This window comes from Corvus moneduloides, chromosome 6 (genome assembly GCF_009650955.1).
Source record: "Corvus moneduloides isolate bCorMon1 chromosome 6, bCorMon1.pri, whole genome shotgun sequence".
NCBI lineage: Eukaryota > Metazoa > Chordata > Aves > Passeriformes > Corvidae > Corvus > Corvus moneduloides.
In genome coordinates, this window is record NC_045481.1 from 34,610,803 (window position 1) to 34,626,362 (window position 15,560).

Genomic DNA, 15,560 nt, shown 5'->3' on the forward strand with positions numbered 1-15,560 from the left:
ATCATGATGCATTACATATCTTCATAAAAATAGCTTTGCCTACCTAATTTATCAGTCCTTGAGCTGACTGCAGCAGCTGGGCTGGGACCAAATAGCAAGTAACCCTGCTGCCTGTGAAGGAAACCAGACTATTGCATATTGTATGTGGATATATTGCTCATGTGTTTTAGTGGCAAAATCTGCAGTTCTTCTTCACACAGACTTCCTAGTGACTTTACTGGCAGTGTTGGCTGAATAAAAGCTGAAGCAGAGCATAAGGCTTTGATTTCAAGCAATTTCCTGTAGTAACAGCTCTGTGAACCTGCATTAAATCTAGATTATAGGGTGCAAATGCCTTTGCCACCATCACTGACAATTGGGCCTAAAATGGACACTTCTTCCCCACAACTTTGATGTGGATATAAAATCTAAGAACATTCCGCTGAGCTATATGGCCTCATGTTATATGTACAGTGGCCTCTGTGAGCTGAGGATGGACATGTACATGGGTACAGTTGAAATTCCTTCCCAACACACAAATCTAGTGTTGCAGCTTAAAGACAAGAGTTCCTGGTTTCTCTGCTCAATAGGACTGCTGGAGGGAAATCCTCTTCTTCAGCCAGCTAAAGCCAAACAAATCAGCAATGGGAGGACTGACACATCAGACAGCTACTGACGTGTTGAGTTAATCTCCCCTTATACTCCCACCCTTCCCCCAAACTCCTTAAGAACAAATAATTAAGTTCTCCGGGTCTGAGTTCTCCAACCTGGGCCTAGAGCTGCTGCCATTGATGCCTTGATGGCATCCTGAAACATCAGGTGGCTACCTGAAAACAGAGGCTAGACAAGATTAAGAGCATAAAAGCAGGTATTTATTGATGGGCCCTCAAAGGTACACCTTGGGCAGTCAAGAGGCTACACCCAAGATGGACCCTGGGTCACGAGTTTTTCACACTTTTATAAGTTTGGTCCATTTGCATATCAGGGTTAATTCTCCAATTACAATTTCAGGCAATGAAGTAATTACCCCAAGTTTGCCCCCCGTTCAGAGGCTTTAGTTCACATATTTCAGGGCCTGGGACAACAAGGTGTCCTTGGAGTGCAAACCTAGAGAGGGTTTGTTATGTCTAACCAGAATGAGGAAACAGTAGCTAACAGGCTCTGTGAAGTTTCAGAGTTACATACTAAACAGTACAGGATCTGAAAAATATTAAAGTTAAAACCTAAGGTATCACCATGAGCTAGAGACTTGCTTTAGCACACACAAATGAATCATCTGTATGTACCTGAGCACAAACACTTTCTAGGCCTTTTCAGCAGCTGATTGTTGTGCAGGTTTCATGGTATGCCTCTACAGGGGCACCCAGAGGCAGAAACGCTTTCCTGATCTTACAGCAGTTTTATTTCAATGTATTATTTAACAAGGTAGGGCCTGGGCCTTGCCATCGTTCTGAGCCAAAGGAAGTGCAAGAACAGCTCTCTGAAGGTGTTTTGTCTTCCATTTCTATTTCCTGCCATTTGCCTCTCTCTTCCTCTTCACCGCAGGTCACTGCTAGTGCTCTAAACCCAGCAACAATTACGTGGGAGAGTGCGTAATGGCAAAAAGTCACATAATCTCCCTCAAACCTCCTGGCCAATCTTTGTTGTTCCCTTCCCTCTTGTTCACTGCCTTACTCTCAACAAACTGCCTGTGTTTCCAGTGTTGCAGACCGAATGGAGCTGCGACGCAAGCTGAACTGTAAATCCTTCCAGTGGTATCTGGAGAATGTCTACCCTGAGCTCAAGTGAGTCAGTTCTTTGCTTGTAGAAATCTCTGAAAGATTTGGGAGGTGGGTCACACTAAGAAGATGAGCCCTGACAGCAGTGGGCAAAAGAGAGACTTACACTTGGAAAAGGTTTTCTCTGTTCTTCTTTTTGGTGAGAAACCGCCTGTGTTTTCCTGGCTCGTATTACCACAGCTCTGCAAAAGGTCTGCCTTCTGTTCTGCCCCAAACAGCTGTCCCTTGGAGATGTGCAACAGTGTTGTTTTCAGAGGTGTAGGGTGTAGACAAGTGCCAGAGCACTACGCCCCTCCCAGTTTTGACTTGGTCTCTGCCTGTTGGATGCTCTGCCTGTTGGATGCTCTGCCTGGAGGTAGTTGGGCCAAGTAGAACTGGACAGCCTCAGTGCAGATGTTTGGGTGGTTCAGAGAAGGCTCCAATGAGTGCCAGCACCAGCTGTCCCTGTGGCTTGCCCTGCCCTGGGTCAGTACACAGTAGTGTTGTGTCCTTGCTCAGCTGGGAGGTAGAGCTGTGTTGTTGGCATGTGCAAACCAGCACACACAGGCAACACATCTTTACTCCTCAGTCTGTGGCCAGCATGAGTGGAGGCTAAAACATCCAGCTGTAGTCTGGCCTTGACAGGTCCTTCCTGCAGTCTGACCAATGAGACAATGAGTATGTTAGCTGGGGAGAAGACTGAAAAAGCGGGAGGAAGAAGCAGAATAAATCAAGTGTGGATATGGCTTTTTACTGGAAACAGCCTCTTTCAGAATTTCAGAATCACTATATTAAACTGCTTAGGGTACCCCTAAAGACCCTGATATGCCTTCTGAAACAAAAGAGTACCAGTCTTCTCACCAAGTTCTCACTTCATTTTTGCCTCCTCCAGATATTTCCAGTGAATAGCGTGATATTGTTCATTTTCTGTAAAATATAGGGGCCTGTATTTCAGTCAGGGGCAAATTACACCCTTATAAATGTGAAAGTAGTGTGGACATGTCTGTGTATGAAGTACAATGTAGCTGTCATTTTACTTCAAGGATTCCTGAAAAAGAGTTGATTCCAGGAATAATCAGACAAGGAGGAAACTGTCTGGAGTCTCAGGCACAGGATACCACAGGGAATATGTTGGCTGGCATGGGAAACTGTAAAGGGACGGTGAACAATCCACCGGTCACTCAGGTAAGGCAGGCTTTGCTTTTGTGCTTTGCTCCTGCTCCTACCCTTTTTATAACCTGAATGAAGAGGCCTCTTGGGCTTTGGTGGGTTTATATGGAGGTGAAGGAAGGGAGAGTTTCACCCTGTAATGATTTTAATGGTAAGCAGAAAAGGAAGCTGTGCCCATCTCTCAGAGCTCTGTTGGCTCAACAGACTCAGCAGTCAGGAATAGAACGTTAAGGTTTTCATCACTCAGAGACAAGAGGTAGTGCTTAAATGCTCAGGGAGTGACAGACTCACTGAGAATCATTTTGGGGCTGTGCTTGGGTAGCACCCTGGCATGTGGGTAAGAGATTTTTCCGGGATCAGAAACCTTCCTTGCTCTGCCAGCTCAGCTGTAGCTGCAGATGACTTGAATTGTGCTGTTTTGCAGATGTGTTTCAGTATAAAGCACAAATAGAGTTTGAAAAGCTGACCCCAGTGGCAGTAATACAGTGCAGGTCTCCTAACTGCAGTGGAGCTGTGATGGTTTATATACAAGCTGAAGATCTGCACTCAGACTCTCCTTTAGTGCTTTGGTGACTGAAAGCAGCAGGGAAGCAGCTTGACAAAGTTAAGGGTCACAGTAGGATATTTTATGCCAGAAAATACATATTCACATCTGTTAACTGTTGGGAACTAGTTTGCAGCCAGCATTCAGTGTGCCATTTAACCTGACTCATTGCTCTGTGTCATTACCACTTGAAATCCCTGAAGCTTACTGCATTTTGTATTTCTTCCTTGGGGAAAGTATAGTAATAATAGTTGATTGGATCAGATATCCATCTAGTCAGAGGAAGGAAAAAATGAATTGGCTTGTCCCCTTTGCGTGCTGGTGATATATGAATATGCTTGCACGTGTTTTGCTTTGCTTGACAATCTATAGGTCCCAGATACCTGTTACAGAACCTGTCTGCTATGTAAAAAATGCAGAAGCAGTTGTACATCATGTGTGTCAGGGCTCAGGATCCTCCTTGCTTTGTAGGCCTGAATTTGTAAAGCTGCAGAGCAGAAAGTTCCATGGGATCCAGGGTTAATCAGACACCTCAGATAGTGAGGGGAGCCAGCTGCAGGCTTTGAAATGGTCATGATGCACCCAGCCTGAGCACAAACTTCTGTTCAGGTGACAACTGCTGTGGTAGTCTTCCCAGGGAGCTTTTGGTAGGAAGAGAACAAAAGATAGAGGGTTTTTAAATATCTGATAGAAAAAGCTTTCTCTCCCTCATCTGATCACTGTTGGGATCCTAATGGAACCTTTCCTTTTCTTATTCCAAAGGAGTGGATATTCAGTGACCCTTTAATTAGACAGCAGGACAAGTGTCTTTCCATTACCTCCTTCTCTACTGGCTCTCAGATCACACTGGAAGCTTGCAATCAGAAAGAAGGCAGACAGGTAGGTAACTGGGCACCTGTTTCTAATGCCTTCTTTGCCACATATGAGTGTACCTACATTAGTGCAGCCAGCAGGGCAAACCAGTACTATCAAAGCACATAAAAGTCCTTTCCATCTTCTGCATCTCCCTCTCTGGTGTGTTTCATAAGCTTGGATGAATGAGAGAGCGTGTGACCAAGCAGGAAGCGCAGTGTGTGGGTGTCTGCTCTGCCTGGGCCCTTGGCAGCGGGGTTGGCTCCAGCTCAGTAGCACCCAGACCTTGCTTCTTGGATAAGTTTATGTGCAGCCAGATTGGTGCATGGATGGAGCACAGCACCAAAGAGAGGTAGGTAAGGCAACTGCTTTGAGATACCTGAGGGAAGGGTGGTGTGTGCTATCATTTGGTTTTTTATTTAGAAGTGAGAGAACTGTGTTCTTTGTGCTGTTCTTTGGACACGTGAGCAGACCTTTAAAACTGAGTGTGCACAACTCAGTTAAGAAATACTGACTGACATAAAGCACCATATGTGCCACCTGAACTGCTCCCTATAGGCAAAATACACAGCAGCAATGTTCCCAACAAAATGCAGGTCTTTGACTTATGCTGTTTCCAAGATGTGCATCGCTGATCTGTCAGGACAAATCAATCATTTTGCCTTACAGTACTAGGTAAGGGATGGCCTCTGCAATGGTTGGGGTGCCCTCAATAGAGATGTGATGTGCTTTTTTATCAGAACTGGGCAAAGCACAGAAAGGAACAACGCAACACTGGCAGACAGCAGATTGGACTTGTTTCATTCCTAGTTCCCATGCTTCCCTCTACACCAAGAGGAAACAAACTTTCTGTCATCTAAGGCTGTGCTGACTCTGTACTTTCTGACACGTCTGTTTTGATAGCCCAAAGGTAGATGGCTCAGCCTTAACCAGTTCTCAGCAGCATCTTCTTTTGTCAGTACTTTTTAATGCTGTCTGAATCCTTGAAATTAGTTCTTCCTGAAAGAAAGCACTGAAATCCAGTCCTGGCCATTTATGGAAAACCTGTATATACTTTCCTCTGGAGGATTGCTTAATGCAGAAATGCCTTGAAGAGTTGTCACCATGAATACGCTGGGAAAACTCTGAGTTTGGATTAGTCTGCAAGGGTATCCCAGGTGGGCTGTGCTTGCCTGCTCCTTTTTCTTGCTGGCAGTCACTCACCCCCTTGCTGTGTAATTAGGTCACTTAGCTTCTTCTTATGTGCCTTGCAGTATATTCCTCGCTGGCAGCAGAGAGGACTCTAGCAGCTGCCAAAATCAGCTGTCTTTCCCTGTTCCCCTTGTCACAGAAGGACAAGGTCCCTCAAGGAGGGTGGAGTCCAAGCTATATCAGAAGCCAGAAGCCACAGTAATACAAGCAGGCTTATTCTGCTGCTGGAATAGGATTTATTGAGTCTTGATGTGTTGATTATATACAGGCTCATTATGAAGACATACACACACTTAAGGGTGTGAGCTGTTGTTTTCCATTACCTTATGTGAGCAAACTGCACTTACATCAAGGACTTGACCTAGCAGATGATTTAACTAACTGACTCTAAGCAAGGATTTTGTTTAAGCATTTCAAATAATTAGAGGCTGATTTGAATTGCAGCTGCCATTCCAAACTGCCTTGCAGCTGAAGGGACAAGGTGGGGTGAAGTGGGAGAAATGCATTTGAATTTTTAATGTAATTTGGGTTGAAATGCTCTGAAATGTTGGGATCTTTTTTGTAGTCCCAAACTCCCATTTCAGATTTCTACTTGTAAAGCCAATTCTACTTGCAATGCTCAAGTTTGTTGTGTTTCTGGGGAATGTTGTTATGGTTCTTTCCTTCCATAAACACAACAGTAATTGTTGTTAATACTGACATTAGATTTTAATTAGCTAGAAGTCAGTCATCGTGTAAACTATTCCATTCTCTCTCCTCCTGATATTTGAGAGGTTGATTTCCAAGAAAGAGCAAAGCTGCAGGGAACAAATTCTCTCAGTTGCCCTACAACTTGCCTGTCTCCCCATGGACACTCACAGCCCGAAGTGCAAGTGCTGGGGGAGAGCAGTGCTTCCAAACTGTGCATGAGTATATCCACTTCTCAGATCAAGTGGGCTACTCAGAAAATCAGAGGAGCTCGATGGAGGGTGGAGGGAGGGGAGCTAAGCTACTTTGGAGAGCTGGAAGTGACAAGCCAGAGCCCTGAGTATGTGGTCTGAGTGTGGAGGAGGGGAGCCTGGCCAACATGCATCGCACACATCACACGTACAATATCCTAGGAGGAGATGGCAGCATAATAAAAGTCCAGCTTTGAACATCTTTCCTGTCACTGTCATCAGAGATCTGTGGTGAAAGATGTTTGGGTTTTTCTGGATCTAGATTTCATGTCTGTGTCTGAGTCATGAAAAGCAACATTTCTGACAAAAGACTCTACATGTGATAGCTTTGGTTTTTAGTGTCCCGGGGTTAGATCATTATGACAGCACCACACAGCTCCTAAAGTTGGTTTCTGCTTTCAAACATACTGAAGCTGTGCCCATGCTACACAGCTGTTCTGCATTAAGCATGTCCCAAGGACAGATAATTTTATTGTTAATTTTGAGTGCTAACAACAGCCCATCTAACATATAGATAATACTCTAGCAGAGGCTTTAGACTGTTACGAGTTGTGTCTAGAGTATTACCTCAAAATAAGTCTAGAATTTTGCAGGCAGGATGATACAAAACAATAGTCACACTTTAGATGATTTTTAGTGCTGTCAGACTCCCTTGGGTTCAAAGAAACCAGAAATGAAATCTATTTGGCAACATGATCCTGTTGATCATTCAACAGCAACAGCTGGCACTGCTAGCAGAGGACCAGCCAAAAGCTATTCTGCATAATCAGAACTAGATTTCAAACCAGATGGATGTTATCCATAATGTTATTTGGAGAATAGCATTTTTAGTTGAATGCGCAATACATTATTGCCTTCAGCTTTGTTTTTGGCTCTGACTGACAGTAGGAGTGGTGTTTTAATTTGTATTATAGCGAGGACAAATAGAAGGCAAAGTGAGAGTCAGACACTAAAACAAGAGAATGAAAATGAGAAGCATTGGCACAGTATTTCCCAACAGAACAAGAAATGCTGAGAAATCCTATTAAACAGTTATATTTCATTAAAATGTTCTGAAGGAATGAGACCTCAGCGTGAAAATAAGGACACTGAGTTTTCTTGTGAGACAATGTTTGAAATTCTGTGTCCCTTTGTATGCCATTGGGAAATTTTTCCCACTTTACTTCTCAGTATATTACCTGAAGATGAATGCAATTTTATATAGAGTATCCAAAAAGAAAAGGAGTGAAAGCCTGTCTATTTTGAAAGCACCTAACTCAGCATCTTCGTGATAATAAGTAGGTAACACAATACTGGCAATATGCCATACCTTGAAAGTAGTTTTCAGGAGGCAAGAGTTTCTCTCAGTTGTGATTTAGTTTTAGAAATTTAAGTGCTCAAAGGAAGGCAGTACTTGGTGGATGCTGGTGTGAGCTTTTCCATCCTCTGTCTCTGCTCATATATTTAAAATTTAGTCTTCAAGACCAGCTTCAGGCTTCCCATGGCACTGCAAATACACTCAATTACAACTTACAGCCTCCTTGGCTACTCCAGTTATCAGCTCTCCGTACATTTCTGTTTGAAGTATCTCTGTCCTCATGAACAAAATTTGCCTTTCTCAGCTATGCCTCCTGAGCTTGGCCGATTCCACTGTTCCACAGTTAGGGTTTTGAGAGAAGCCCTGGACTGCCTGGATTACTGGGGATTAAAAGAAAACTTTTGATTACCCTGAAAAATTAGACTAGTGTAAACAATTTCAGCTCTTGTATATGTTGGATAGAAGAGTACTGGCTTTTTCTGAGTTTTCTCTTAGTAACTGCACATGGACTGCTTCTATCCAGCCACTTAAAAGTATTTTGAAATTATAGATAAAAAAAGAGGGAGAGAGAGATTTCCAAAAAAGTGGGGGAAATTTTGGGTTGACACTGGGAAAGAGGATCAAGACACAACATTTCAAAGAAAATATGGATTCTTTTTTTTCCTTCCTCCATCTTCACTCCAAACCTACTCTGACCAGTAAACTGTATTATCTCCATCTGCACAAGAAAGGGAGACCAAAGAGGATTTTCAAGCCAACATTTTTCAGATTGTGCAATGCCTGTATCTTCCAAAAGCTTTCCTTCCAAGTACAGGCCAGTCATAATGTCTGGGTGTAGGAGAAGAGAGGACTCCCTGTAACGTGCACATGGCATGCTGGGCTTTCCAGTGGTGTGACTCACTGAGAAGCTGATTGATTTTGTTAGCAGCAGTAAATGTCCTGCTGTGCCTGTTGCTGCAGACTCCCTACTGTCATCACAGTGGGTACCTGCTCAGCATGTACAGGTGCCACAGTAGCAGGTCTCTCATCTGAAGGAATAACATGAGCAAGCCTCCAGTGGTGCTAGTTTTCTCATGAACAGCGAGGGGGAAGAAGAAAACCAATGTCTCTTGGTAATTGCCTTGTCCTCCATCTGAAATCTCATAACAGCATCTTCTTTTACAGCAGGGTCTTTTGGTGAGCTGTGGGGTGCGTGGGAGAGGCAGCCAGCAGGCCTCCTCTAGCACATGCACAGGGGGATGTGGAGACTGGGAATTCACAAATACAGAGAGGTAGTGGGAAAGTGGAGGGCAAGGAGGAAGGTGGGCTTTGGAGAAGGTCAAAAGGCTCCTCACTGGGGTGTCTATGACACTGGAGATGCTGGTGGGGAGGCTGTCATGCAGCAATGGCACCAGCTAGGCACAGAGCACGGCTTGCCAGGGGAGAAGGCCCCCTCCTTTACACTCCATCATTACAGCTGCTGCTTTATGGTACTAACTCTTCCTCAGCTCTTTGTAGGGAGGCTTCTGCCAGATGGGAGCCAGATGGTTCTGGGACCTGTGTAGGCAGTGGGTTGCAGCATCTGGGGAGGGCATTGTAGTGCAAAGTCTACATTGTATCTCCCTGTCCATCATCACTGCGTTCCTCTGCCCCCTTCTCTGTTAAAATCAGCATCTTCCTGCTGCACAAACAGCTCTCCTTTAGCGGTATCCTGTCAAACAGGGCTAGCAGTACTGCAAATTGGTGCTGCCTCTGGTATTTAGACTTGAAGAAATATATGATACAGGAGCAACAGGTTACTCTGGGCTTTGCAACTGCCCTGCCCTCCAAGAAACATAACAGCTGCCAGCAATATGTGAACATAACTGAATATCTTAAACCGCACAGCATGTGGCAGTCTTTTTGCTGTGCTACCCAAGAATTAAAATGTTTGTAGGTTTTGACATTGCCCAGATATTGCAGGAAATGTTTAAATTCCCTTTGCATATCTTTTCTGCAATACCCTTGAGGCCCATCAGTGTTGTCAAACACTTTCTTCATCAGTCTCATGGGTTAGCCAAAACATCCTCATAATATTTCTAAGCTGTTTACTGACTGAGCGCCCAGACCACAATTCTAACTGGGTCATCTGTGCAACTGAAAAGAATGAAGGGACAACCCCTGGAGCCTGGACCCCTCGATCTTCTCAACCTGTTGAGCTCAGCTGTGCCCCACTTAAGGTGAATGGCAGTACCTCATGTGAGAGATCACAAATCCACAGACTCATTTCTACTTTTTTCTCTTCATTATCAGCCACAGTGTTCCCAGGTTTTTTTCCAGCAGGGATGGAAAGTACAGCCCTTTCCCAGTAGAATTTTCAGTTCAAGGTTAGGACGTATTTTTGTTTCCTGGTAAGTAGCACAACCAAAGTGGACCTTCAGGAAAGGGTTGTATATGGGACTTTTTGAATGTGATGAAAGAAGAGATGAGGGGACAATGGAAGAGAGAGAGATCCAAACAGTAGGAAGTATGATTTGCTTTCTGTGGACAGGCTGCTTTCTGTGTTGAGAGACCTTTCAGTGCTTTGCTTTGCTTTCCATGGATTGGAAGGCAACCATAGGAGGGTTTCAAGTTTTGGCAGGTATCTGGATGCCCAGGACAGAGAATGGCAAGGAAACCATGACTATAATACGCTTTGAAAATGCCACTACTTGCTCATTTTTGTATTGATAGAATCACACAATCATAGAATATGCTGAGTTGGAAGAAACCCATCCAGATCATTGAGTCCAGTTCCTGGCCCTTCACACGACACCCAAGAGTCACATCATGGGCCTGAGAGCATTGTCCAAACGCTTCTTGAATTCAGACAAGGCTTGGTGCTGTGACCACTAGTGCCGTTTGCCTTCTAGATGCTTCTGAGTCTGCAGCCCTGTAACTCAGCTAAACCCTAACCCTACCTAACTGCAGGTATCGTTAGTACAGGCAACCAGTGATTTAGAGATGCTGCCCATACGCAGATTTTCATTCTCCCCAGTTGCTGGAATTTATTACCCTCAACTTGAACTCACCGTTCTCTAGGGGAATGGAAGTAACATCATGTTTTTTCTGTCTTCTCACAGAAGTGGAAGATGAAAGGCAGTTTCATTCAACACTTTGTCAGCGGTCTCTGCCTGGAAAACCAGACTGGAAGAGTGGTGACCAACCCCTGTCAAGCAGGTGTACCTGGCCAACAGTGGGAGCTGCTACAAGCAACATGATGGTAGCACAGAGATCTCCTTACTTCTTTGTGCATGAGACTTTGGGAACAGAGGGGGATCAGGAAGGGAGGAATGGTTTTGTATGTCTGACCCTAAATGTTTTCACTGTGCCCATCAATAAGCCACCATTTCAGCTGAGCACTTGATGTTTTTGAGCTTTTCAGATAAGAAGCTGGGGAAGAGAGGGATCAGGACAGTTGTCGAAATCTTCCTATCTATTAAGTCCTGCTTTGTAGCTGATGCCTGTGCACAGCTGCACCTAGGGATGGAGAAGGACCTAGCCCAATACTTGGAGTGACCCGAAGTACCTTGCAGCTCTCCCCATCCTTTCCTTTCTCTGCATCCAGAGCTCACGACCTTCAGTCCAGCAGCTTTAGGCTATGCTTGTACAAACATTGGAAGCTCTTTGTCTTCCCTGGCTTTTTGCTCTAACATTGTGCATCATTTATGCATATGTCTCTCAGTGAGGACTGGCCAGAAGAGTCATCATGATCATTGGAGAAGCTGGGAAAGAGCTAGCAGATCCTGGGGGCAAGTTTGTCACCTCTTTTTGGTGGGCCCATTCCTTCCTCTGCCCAGAGTAGCTGCCCTACAGCCAAATGTGCTGAGATTGGGCAATGCTGACAAGAGAGATTGAAAAGGGACAATCTGTTTTACCAGCTTAACCAGGGATTGTTTCAGGGACTATTCCCTGTTGAATTCTTCCTTCCAGCTTTTTTATGTGTGGAAGGCCAGCCCTGCCTCCAAGAGTGACCCAAGCCTGCAAGTTCAGGGTCCCATGTTCTGGTGGAGGCAGTCAGAGACAGGTGCCAACACATTGGGATGTTAGGGAAGCTGGGACTGTTCTCTGGCTGCTCTTCCTGGTGCTACCAGCCACTGCCCACTGCAGCCCACACTGAAGGTTGTGCACAGAGCTGCGTGGGCAGCACACACAGACAGAGGTGCTGCACATGGCTCAGGCCTGTGGCAGGAGCCCACCCAGATCCCCACTGTGAGAGACACAGGGGGACAGCCCCTAGGTCATAGCAGACTTCTTGCTGCTGGCTGGGCAGGACCGCAGTCCTCGTGCTTGTCTCTCCAGCTCTGCATAGCCCCTGTGAATACAGCCTGGCATGACAAACCACCCACTCCCTCTGTCTAGTTGCTTTTTCACCTCTCTTTGAGAAAGACAAGGCAGAAAGGCTAGGGCTGCTCTACTTTTGACACCCCTCTCTCTTCCCGGTGAGCACCTTAGGGAGAGGTTAGCTGATGAAGCTGAAACTGCCCCTGCACAAATGCTGCCACAGTGCAGGCCTGCCCTGAGAGACCTCTCCTTTGTGTTCTGGAAAAACCAAAGACACTGGTGTCTCTAGCTAGCATCCCAGTCCTGCTCCCAGTTACCAGTCAGCTCTAGCTGTGTGAGTTTTCAAACCTGCCAAGGGACTCTTACCTATTCAAGTAAATAAAGTCCCCACAACCTTACCTTCTCCTAACTAGATCTGTTAAATTTTCCTTGAGACAGATTTTGTAAAACAACTCTCTTTTCCAAGAAACTGACAGGGGAACCAGGTGGTGGGACCACCCTCATTAGGCAAACGCTTGCCTGGATCCTTTCTGATCTGGTGTAGAAGAAACAGGTTGTTCGTTTGGATTCTGAACAGCTGTTTGCTTCTGATCATGTCTGTATCTCTTTTGAATTCTTTCTCTTAGCTTGGTATTAGCCCAAACAGTTGACAAAAGAACAGATAATGTTCTTCATACATTGCATGTGCTTAGTGTGAAAACTGAACAATGGTTTTTGTTCTTGGTTTAAAAAAATTAAATCCACCATGTGGCAGGGGCTCTTTTCCTGTCTCCTGCTTCACTTTGACATCAGATCCCCACCTCAGCACTGATTAGCCAGAAGAATGACCTGCCTGCACTCTGAAAACTCACAGGGGAGTTCTTTTGATTCTTACAGAATGGTGCAGCTGTTCTTCTGTGTGGAAATGAGGGCACTGACTCTGCAGTGATTTCTCTTTCCCCGTATAGACATGCTTTGGGCTGGAACCACTGAGGTCAGGAGAGGGCAGAGAAGGAAGGAAAATAGCCTAGGAATGGAAAGAGAGTGGGCCAGACAGACCCATTGAGGGGAGAAATGCCATCCTATTAGCTACTGCATTTTTAAACAAGAATATACAGGAGATGGTCCTTCCAGAGTAGCATCATTATGCAGTAGGAGACAGGAACAGTCAAGTTCTTATCTACCTGGCTTGAAAAATGTTGATGCAAAGACAGATGAAGGGCCACTGAGCAGGTACTGTTCGTAAGCTCTGTATACAATGAAGTGTGAGAGGATTACATATTTTCATCAAAACGCAGTCTAAGTGGACCATCTGACCTCCACCCATTTCACTCTCCAGCAATTTATGGGCTGCAGCTAACAGTATGTTCACTCCCCTACCAGGTACTGCCTCCTTCCTCCCTGCTCCCACTCTGTGTATGCAGCTTTCTTGCAGTTCCTTCTTCATAACCACTCTGGGACCAGGACCCAGCTCCTCTACAAACAATGCTCCTGACTGCTGCAGACCACAGAAGCCCTGCTTGTATACAGTCTCCAAGCTCTGGGCCAGCCCTGGTTCAAAGGGCTCTTGTCAGCACAACGACTGCTGCCCTCGACTGTGTGCTTGGCTCCAGTGCTGGAGGTTCCTGACTGCTCCTGGAGCAGACATACCTGGACTAGCTGTGTTGATTTGTGCCTCTCTTCCTACTGCTCTCCTGGCAGAGTGTGAACTGGCACCCTTCTTGGGCTGTAAGCTGGGGCAGCTGAAGATTGGACACTCTCCTTCTTCAGGTGCCCTGGCCTGGGGGAGGAAATGGGCAAAGGTGGACATATGCTAGATGTCAATAACTCAAATTGCTTGTGGAGTTTGGAGTTTAATTTTTTAATTCTGCCTGGTTTTGGACATGTTCTCCTGAGGTCACCTCCAACTGCTCACTTTTCTGTCTGCTAAATCATTGCTTTAGCTCAACAGAGATCTCCCCACACACCATCTTTTGGAAGCCATTGGTTTCCAATGTATTTTAACAGTTGCTGAAAAGGAGGTACATTACAAAAGGCTGCTGTCAAGTGTGGGCAAACTGAATTTCTCATAATAAACGAAGTCTTGTTCAAATTCATTATTAGCATAGTCTCCATTTCCCTTGCATTGAAGGGAAGGAAGAACAATATTATCTCTGCTTTCTTCCCCAAGGTCCATGCAGTGCCATGTTTTGTAACAGGTGTCTCCTAGGATTTTTCAAGCAAACTGACTATTTTTAACAGTCAGAACAAGCAGCTGCTCACCCTTGTTTTCCTGTTTACTTAATAGTCTAGCCCCCTAGACTGTCAAGATGGAGCATTTGCATTGGTAATACCTTTAAAGAAAGCTGTTATTGTTTCAGAGCATCCAGTGTAATTTCCTGTGCTGTGAACCAATGGGGGTTTATTTAAGAGGAGCTGAATCTACTGTTGTACAGAAATAGATTTCAAAAGGTTTATTTTTCCCACTCACTTGTAAGTTGCACTTTGCCAGATGTAATTTATGTGGAACCCAGTTTAGTTTTCCTTTTTCTTCAAAAAAGCATGTGCCAGAATCTGTTTAATGCCTGGAATAAAATCCATTTTGAAGTAAGTGTTTCAGCCTGTTCTTATTCCCCTTTGCTTCCTCTGCTGAAAAAGAGCATCCTTTCTTGTCAGTCCCCTCCTCTGTCTCTCACTGGGTTTGTTCCCTACATATACATACCCCAGTTCTTTGCATGGGTTCATGGGCTGCCTCAGGAGGGATACTGCTGGAGCTGGCAGAGATGCTTCTAGGAAACAATGGTGTACCAGTTGAAAAGGACTGAAAAAGTCCTTCTCAGCTGGATAGGGAGACAAGTATAATTCCTGGCAATTAATGGGCTGACTTAAGTGCTGAAAGAAATAGCTGGGGTTGTGGGGAATTGATTCTTCCTGTTACTCCTCCCTTGATATTTTCCTTAAGCTAGCAGCCTGCCTATTTTTTACATAAGCCTCCCAAAGACTTTTCTTCTGCTTCTGGCTTGAGGGCAAAGAAGCATCACAACCCACAGATGTCTCCTAGCATGTGCATCTCTGAGCTTCAAATATTGTAACTCCCCAAGGAGGCTGGTAAGATTTTCTAACCTCATATTATTTAAAACAATAAGGGAAAAAGAGAGAAAGAAAAGGGGGGGGGGGGGGGGGAAGAAAAAAGAAAGCCCAGCCAGCAGTGTCGATGTGGAGACTTTGCGTTTAAAATCAAGGATTAACAGCCTGCCAGCTCACCTCACAGAGGCTTTTTCAAACGAGGGTCAGCTGGGTCTGCCTCTACAGAAAGCAGCTGTGCCAGAGCTTCTGTCTAGGGAAGGAGGGTGAAGGTGTGCTGGAAGTCAGCTGGTGTGGGGGGAAACCAATGCTTATCCATGCTGCCTGATGTTTGAGTGGTGTGGGAACTCAATAAAAAGGAGAAGAATTGGGGCTTTCTCTCTTAGTGCTGCTCTTGTAGCAAGACACAGTTGGGCTGTGTCCTTGGAGCCCTGCCATGCACACCCTGAGTGATGACCACCAAAGTGCCCTAAAAACCAGGAGGTTCTCAAGCTCTAATGGCTGGGAAG

The 15,560-nt window shown here is 45.2% G+C and overlaps 1 protein-coding gene across 1 annotated transcript in view; it reads left to right on the forward strand.

Moving 5' to 3' along the window:
- GALNT16 (polypeptide N-acetylgalactosaminyltransferase 16) overlaps positions 1-14,578 on the forward strand; it is a 74,932-nt gene extending 60,354 nt beyond the window's left edge. Inside the window, exons 12-16 of the mRNA XM_032112056.1 lie at positions 1,680-1,763; positions 2,780-2,921; positions 4,213-4,329; positions 10,809-10,948; positions 13,372-14,578. Coding sequence (XP_031967947.1) covers positions 1,680-1,763; positions 2,780-2,921; positions 4,213-4,329; positions 10,809-10,946 — 481 coding nt within the window. The 3' untranslated portion in view covers positions 10,947-10,948; positions 13,372-14,578. The remainder of the gene's footprint in view (positions 1-1,679; positions 1,764-2,779; positions 2,922-4,212; positions 4,330-10,808; positions 10,949-13,371) is intronic.
- Positions 14,579-15,560: the final 982 nt, after the last annotated feature.